Source organism: Panthera pardus, unplaced genomic scaffold (genome assembly GCF_024362965.1).
Source record: "Panthera pardus isolate Hobbes unplaced genomic scaffold, ASM2436296v1 HiC_scaffold_12, whole genome shotgun sequence".
Classification (NCBI taxonomy): Eukaryota; Metazoa; Chordata; class Mammalia; order Carnivora; family Felidae; genus Panthera; species Panthera pardus.
In genome coordinates, this window is record NW_026526677.1 from 11198451 (window position 1) to 11206405 (window position 7955).

Here is a 7955-nt window from a genome sequence, read left to right on the forward strand (position 1 = left end):
TGTATGGGAACTCTTAATATTTTCTCAATTTTTTAAAATAAATCTAAAGCTGTCGTAAAAAGAAATAGTATTCAAATTATTGCAATGTGATACAAAGACATCAAAATGGTTAGAATGAAAATCACATGATATCAGGGTACAGATGTACAATACCTGGAATTCAGGCATTGCTAGAAGGCAGGTGCATATGCCATATGCACTTTGGACACGGCCCAGCAGTTCCACTGCTATACGTAGACCCGATGGAATTTTACACACGCACATACCAAAATATACGGATACATTTTGCACGCACGGCATGATTCATCCCAAATCGAAGCATCCCAAATATTCATCAATATTTACATATGTAATAGATTGTCCTGCAAGTCTTACAATAGAATATCTTGCAGCGGTATGAACATAGTATTACCACTGGCAATGGCGGGAATGAAGTTCACAAACATGCTAGAAGAAAGGAGCCATAGCCAGTGCATATATTTCACAAGACTCCATTTTATGAAATTCAAAGATGCAACTCATATTGGTGGTAAAAGTCAAGACAGCAGTTAAGCTGGGGATCTTAGTGAGTGAAAAGGGGAATTCACCATTGTCTGAAACTGGTAGTGTTTACTCATGGATTCGGATGCTGCTTACACGAGGATGTCCACCTTCTATATAACTAAAAATTGGGGGCACCCGGCTGGCTCAGTCAGTAGAACATGTGACTCTTGATCCCTAGGTTGTAAATGTGAGCCCCATGTTGGGGGTAGAGATTACTCAAAAATTAAGATCTTAAAAAATATTAGGCAGCTGTTACAACCATGATCTATTCAGTTTTCTGTATGTGTGGTATAGGGCCTTTACAAGTTATGAGAAATGACACTGTGCATCCTAGTCATTTGAGTGGCAATAGGACGAAGTGGGAGATTGGGACTCAAAACCACAATCAGCAGCAATAGAGGAGAAAATGCACTTTATTTGGTTGTGTAACAACTATGCTCCTGTGCACAGATGAGAACACTTCCTGGCAGGCAAAGAGATACACAATGAATAATATTTTCAAAAGCAGGAATTATTCTATTCAAACTCCAGCTCCTCATAAGTATGTTCATGGGGGGCTATTGCTGAAGACACCTTGTCATTGGTTGACTGGATAATCACCACCTGTGGATAGTGAGAATAATATATACCATTATTCACATCGTCTTTCAGCTAGAGGGATTCGCATTTATCCTGGTGATGCCTACCTTTTTTGTGTATTCTAGGACCTGAAAATTAAATGTCCCTTCCTTCAGGGCCTTACATCCCTCACTCGATAAAAATTGATATCCCGCAAGACCTATGAGGTTCCTGGAAACATACACCATAGCTCTATCCGTGTATTCCTCTGTCTCCTTCAGTTTCAAGGATGACTCATGTACATAACTATCTTTCCATCACTCTGCTTCCTTACCCTTCTCATTGGTCCAGAGAGGAGGAGAGAGACAGTGAGAGAAACAAAAACGTGACAAATTTGAACCCTCCATCAGGTCCTCAACACTCACCTGAGTGACAAAGCAGGTCACCTTGCACCCAAATACAGAGAGAGAGATAGCGATGCTGACTTCCAGCAGGGAGAGGACTAATATCACAATCTCAAACGTCCTCTAGAAAGGAGGAGCAGATTCCATGAGGAGAGAGAAGAGGAAAAGGAAAGGAATATTAATAACAGATGGATACTTCCCCTGGCCCTGGATCCTCTGATTCCAATCTGACTCCTTCTCCCCTACGGAAACAGGTAAATTCCCTCTCATAACAAACCAAAAAAGAAAAATTGAAAAGCAAATGCTAAAATAGCGGAGGGGAGTTCTATTCTGGAACTTCATTAAGTGCAAGGAAATTCAGATGAAATCACATGTGTCTGCATAGTTTTCTGGGCTTAGAGATTCTCTGTGTTGTCCACTTCAGGTTATTTTCATCCCTGTATGAATTTATACCTTTTTCTCATCTAAAGAGCAGAGAACCTCCGGGTCTGTGAAAACGATATCATTGCCCTTTCCTTGTACATATACACACCCCCAGGGGCTCTGAGCATCTTGGCCTGGTGTCCTGACTCTCCTCAACCCACCCACAAATGACACAAAGCCTGCTGAGCCAGCCCAGCGGTCCACCCCCATCGTAACTTGACCCTGGAGACTAAAGAAAGAGCCTAATGATCAATTCTCTAACATAACTGCATTCAGAGAAGAATGAGAGAAAAAAAGGTAACTGTCCTGGTAGGTCCTAGCAGCAAGGGGCTGAAAATTCTCCCCGTGAGCTCAAAGTCCCAGATCTTACTTATGGTGATAAGCCAGGATTAACTGGGAGACAGTCATCTCACACTAGTATGCATTTAGATAATATAAATATAATTGCAGAAAATAAAAGCAGCTCAGAAACACTTACAAGAATAAGACACTTTTTCTCCGGTGCAAATAGGACAGTCAGTTCTATTATTAACACGATTATCCCTATCACTCCTGCAACAGCACTGAGCAAGTTCACTCCCAGGCTGCCTTTGATCTGGAAGAGAATGATCAGTGTCCCCTACAACCTCTGTTTCTTCTCCTTCCTCCCTTCGGAGAACACAAAAACATTCATTCATTTGGAAGGGGTTGAAGACACATTCTCAAATAATTTTCCTAAGTCTGAGGGAGAAAAGAGAATACTGCTGAAGCATTGGATTCTATATTCACAGATTAATCCCAAGGATGGAGTTTCAGACAGTAGGGGCAAAAAACAAAAACAAAAACAAAAAGGTAAGTCAAACCCCAGTTTCCTTATGGAAGAATTTGCCATGACCCCCATAGAGCCCAGATGATTCAGAGAATCAGAGAGCATTTCTTCTGCCTTGAGATACAGCACTTCTGATTTTACTTGTTGCTTCTGGGCCCAGGGACATACTTACCAGGTTCAATGTCATTTTTCTTCCAGCTGCAATAGACACAGCTCCAGATAAGAAGAACTGAAAATGGAAGAAACCGCTCAGCCTGGTGAGCCCACACCTGTCCTTCCCCCTACCCTGGAGGTCATCAGAACCCCAGTCTTTAGGCCACATACTTTGCTCGAAGAAGTAAAATCCCAGGTCACATCATTGGTTTGTAAGAGGGAAGGCTGGAAGGAATGTTTGTGAATTCTACCGCGGAGGAAGCTGAGATATTCCAACATACTCACAAATAAGGATCCCCATACAGGATATCCTGAGACCATGGTAAGAGGATAACACCAGTAGGGAAAGTCAGAAGAATAAAAACACAGACCTATAACAAACAGGCACACTTTCATCAGACCAATCAGGATCTGAGTCACCTGGGGAGTGAAAAAGAAGATACGCTCAGAGTATGAAGCATGCGGGCTTCTAGGAAGACGATTTTGTGGTCTCTACACAGAACTCCCATCCCCTGGTTTTGAAAGGGTTCCCGGAATGAAATCCTTAGGAATCCATGGCGTTTTCTCAAGTTCAAGACTGTTTAGAAAGGTTTTATGGTGCGGTGCCTGGGTGGCTCAGTCAGTTAAGCATACAACTTCAGCTCAGGTCATGATCTCACTGTGAGTGAGTTCTGACAGCTCAGAGCCTGGAGCCTGCTTCGGGTTCTGTGTTTCCCTCTCTATCTGCCACTCACAGTCTGTCTGTCTGTCTGTCTCTCTCTCAAAAATAAATAAACATAATAATAATTTTAAAAAAAACTAAAGGTCTTATGGTAACCTTCTTCCCCACCCCCCTCACTAGGGAAACACATTTTCCTTTCAGATTCCGGATCTCTAGTTTTGAAAAAATCTATTTCCTGCCACTAGGAAGGTCAGTTTATGACACAGCTAATCACACCTCAGGAGCCACAAGGGACAACTGTTCTCCTCTCTGGAAATGGCTATTTCCCCAAATGCGACGCTTGGAGGTCAAGCTCACTCACCCCCAGTATTTGGGGCTCCCCCTTCAAGAAGATCTTCAGGTTGTCTGTCTCGTGTACTTGGATGATGTTGTCTTTCTGGAGAGGATTTGGGCCAAACCCTCCAGTTGTTCCTTTGGGTGTATCAACATAGTCTTTAGTGCTGTAAAATGTAAATATTTTACAGAGAACAGATCCACTCTCCAACCCCTTTATTCTAGGTATGAAGAACAGCCTTTGGAAAAATGGTATCATAAGGCAAGTTTGGTGTGACGGTAAGTTAAATTAAGTTATAATTTCACTCACACACTGTGTAAACTTGGGCAAGTCTTTTTTTACCATCTCCGTGCCCTAGGCTAGGAAACTATAAAAACGGTGTGCGTGGGGTAACCACCTCCTGTTGTTTGCCATACATCCATATGATTTCAAAAGATTCGTACATATACAATTAGAATTGGTATATTCTAGTATTTATTTATTTTTGAGAGACAGAGAGAGACAGAGCGCGAGCAGGGGAGGGGCACAGAGAGGAAGACACAGAATCCAAAGCAGGCTCCAGGCCCTGAGCTGTCAGCACAGAGCCCGTTGCAAGACTTGAACTCATGAACCGCGAGATCATGACATGAGCTGAAGTCAACGCTTAACCAGCTGAGCCACCCAGGTGCCCCAGAACTGGTATATTCTAAATAATTAACAGCGTCATTATTTTTCATGTATTATTATTAAATTTTAATGTAAACATTCATGCAGGATGCTTAAATTTATATCCTCGAGAAAAAAAAATGACTGATGGAAAGTGAATCAATTGTTATAGAGAGTCCTGAAAGGGATATGTGTTATGCTTTTTGTTCACAAGCATACTATCCATTCATTCAGTCAGCAAATATTGATGAAATGTCTATCAATGAAATGTGCCAGACCCTGTTACAGGTTTTGTTGCTTAGGATCATAGCGACGAATAAAACACACACAATTCCTGTCCGTTGGAAGCCTACGATACAGTAAAAGAAAATAAGTATTTAATTTATATCATGAATTTATAAGTGCGTGTGAATAGAAACTACGTAAAATGAGAACCTTCACTTTCCATGTAAGAAAACTTAGTTTTAAGGGATTATATCACTTCTTCAATGTCAGTCAGCATTTCTGTGTTTGAAGCAAATGAGAATTCAATTTCCCTAGCACACTGGCCTTTGCTAATGTTCCCCTATACCACAAGCATAGTGCTGATCAACAAAAAGCTCTGATGAGCCAGAGCTGAGTCAACATGGTTTTCGGAGGTCCTTTTTTTTTTTTAATGTTTCTGTAATGTTATTATTGATTTTTGAGACAGAGACAGAACATGAGCAGGGGAGGGGCAGAGAGAGAGGGAGACACAGAATCCAAAGCAGGCTCCAGGCTCTGAGCTGTCAGCACAGAGCCCAACGCGGGGCTCAAACTCACAGACTGTGAGATCATGACCTGAGCCGAAGTCGGACGCTCAACCGACTGAGCCACCCAGGCGCCGCTCAGAGGTCCTTTTAATTGTCTTATACTCCCCTTGCAAATAGATTTGTTGCAGCGATAGCCCTTATTCTTTACCCTTCTCTGCATTCCTACAAGTGCCACATGACTTTACTGTCATATAAATATAGCTACTATCAAATAAATGTATTTCCTTCTCCCCTTAATTCTGATTTCAGCCATGTGACTCACTTTGGCCAGTGAGATATCAGCAAATGTTTTAAAAGCACAGGCTCTTGAACTCATGCCATGGCTAAGAAAACATAGCTGAGTCACCTTGCTTGAGGATACAAGACACTGAAAATGCAAGATGTCCTAACATTCATGTTGGCTGAAGTCATCCTCAATCAGATGGCAATTATTGACCTTCATTCTTATGAGTGATCCCAGAGGATTTCAGAAGAACCATGCACACCCATGTGCAGACTTTTCAGCAATATACACGTTTATTGCTTTAAGCCATTAAGTTTCAGGAGGGTGTTTGTTATGCACCAGTGTGGTTTCTTTATATTTCCCGGAAACCAGTGTGGTTTCTTTATATTTCCCAGTTTCTTTCTCATTCTTTAGCCTTAAAGAAAAAAAGATTGGTCATTCCTGAATAGTCTCCCACAGGAACAGAGATAATTATAAATAGACTTGAGCAGTAACTTCACTACCTCTGTTGAGAAAAAAGATCACTGACAGAGCTTTGACAGCTCTCTGTTCAGGGATCAGGATCCAGGTCTAAGCAAAACATCCTGAAGACAAAACTTAAACTTGGGACCTTAGATGACATCAGCTCCCAGATCGTTTTTGTGTGTGATTAAGGCTCATAAATACGAGGCAATATCACAACAGGCTATTATATGATCTTATGTGTCTCAAAAAAGAATAATAGCTTTTTAAATTTTTTTAAGTTATTTATTTATTTTGAGAAAGAGGGAGAGCACAAGCGGAGGAGGGACAGAGAGAAAGAGAGACAGAATCCCAAGCAGGCTAAGCACCATCAATGCAGAGCCCAATGTGGGGCTTGAACTCACGAACTGTGAGATCATGACCTCAGAAAGAGTAATCTTTCTATCACAAGACAGAGAATAAAGAATGGACCACAAAAGTTTCCTTAGATGATCAACTTTCAGAGTTTCCCTCTCAAATCAGGTCAGGGAGAAGCCAGGATGTGTTGAACTACCTTCTGCACATGAATATACACAACAGAGCCATTTACTAGGAAAGGAGGGCTCTGTCTGATACCTTCAGTCAGCCACTTCTTCCTTTTCCCTTCCTTCAATTTATCTGGCTCAGATTCCATTTATTCTGGAAGTTAGTTGATGTTTTCCCTTTGAAGAAGATGTTGAAGGGGGCAAAATTCTGCAGCCTGAACATTCACTCCCATATAGATGAGAGCCTAGCCTTCTAAAGCCAGGTCAAGAGCAGGCTAACTTGTCCCAAAGTTCATTCACACCTCATCCTGTGCTAGATACTTTTGACCCACATTCCTACATATCACCTGCCAACAGCTCAACCCAGAACTCTTCCTAGAAGCTGAGAACAGAAGATGGGCTCTTCCTACCTTTGCATCCCTCTAGAACTGCACGAAGTGGGAGGTGCGAGCTCCTCCGGGCCATCATTCCGTAACACCATTTCCACTGAGGAGTCTGATCTGATCCGAAGAGTAATTGGGCAATCATCTTCGACTCTGTGTAGTCACCGTTATTTCCTGTGGGTCATCCTACCCAGCCCACCACAGTGAATAAACTGTGCTTGCATGAGATAGTGAAGCCACGGACAAACTAACAACAGAACTTGCTTTTAGATCTTGATGGCACTCCCAGGCTGTTTTCTTAAGTACCGTATTTAAGGCTTTTCATAGCAAAACCTCAGTCACAGGAGAACACGTGATTCTGACTTTTATCCAAGGGCCAAATAGCAGCTAAGAATAAACTTGAATTTGTGCAAATTAACATTTTGCTAACAAACATCAGGACAAAAATCACTAACCGCTACAATTGAGTATACTAATCATAGGTACCAACCAACCCTTTTGATAGCCCTTTTCTCTTGGCTACACTGGAAAACTCTTCCCCCTCTACCTTTATTGATTATGATTATGATTATGATCATGATTATGATTATGATTTTTCTTGAGATATAACACATGATGTTCCACCCTGGTCTTCCAAGATGGGTTTTCAAAAATTTACCCACAGCCCCTAGGTCCCATCAGTTGGTCTACAAAATCAGGAAAGGTATTCCATTTATTTTATGGCTTGCTAATTACTTGATTTTTTTTTTTAATCAGAGAACCAATTGCTGCAGAAGATCAAGAGGTAGAAATCAGACCCCAAAAATTTGGTTTTTTACCGATACTATTTTTTTCTACAATATATAACATAAATAAAAATTATATTCTTCCCTCATTGATTTTCCATGCCCTGCCCTTTGCATGTTTCACTGGATCTGAAAGTCTGCGAAAGGGAGGGCATTCTGTTAGGGCATGGGCAGACAAAAGTAGAGTTGTGCTGACAGTTCAGAACCTGGAGCCTGGTTCGAATTCTATATCTCCCTCTCTCTCTACCCTTCTTCTGC

General features: G+C 41.6%; 1 protein-coding gene across 2 annotated transcripts; it reads right to left on the reverse strand.

Annotated features, from left to right (window-relative positions):
* Positions 1-938: 938 nt before the first annotated feature.
* On the reverse strand, positions 939-7176 carry LOC109246501 (membrane-spanning 4-domains subfamily A member 4A-like). 2 transcript variants are annotated; one of them, XM_019414503.2, is made up of 7 exons: positions 6940-7176; positions 3912-4050; positions 3175-3309; positions 2909-2965; positions 2407-2523; positions 1527-1628; positions 939-1146 (listed from the first exon to the last, which is right to left on the reverse strand). In XM_019414503.2, the coding sequence occupies exons 1-7, from the start codon at positions 7008-7010 to the stop codon at positions 1060-1062; spliced, it is 708 nt and encodes a 235-aa protein (XP_019270048.2). In that variant the 5' UTR covers positions 7011-7176; the 3' UTR covers positions 939-1059. The 2 variants fall into 2 exon arrangements, with proteins under 2 accessions (XP_019270048.2, XP_019270049.2); XM_019414504.2 differs by lacking the exon at positions 2407-2523.
* Positions 7177-7955: the final 779 nt, after the last annotated feature.

Bases quoted from the DNA above. Each gene is read 5' to 3' on its own strand.
- LOC109246501 (XM_019414503.2), bottom strand. From the start codon at position 7,010: ATGGTGTTACGGAATGATGGCCCGGAGGAGCTCGCACCTCCCACTTCG. The intron at 3,310-3,911 runs GTGAGTGAGCTT...TTCACTCCCCAG, and splicing joins GGGAGCCCCAAATACTGGGG to GTGACTCAGATCCTGATTGG. The intron at 1,629-2,406 runs GTAAGTGTTTCT...CCTCCTTTCTAG, and splicing joins AGAAAAAGTGTCTTATTCTT to AGGACGTTTGAGATTGTGAT.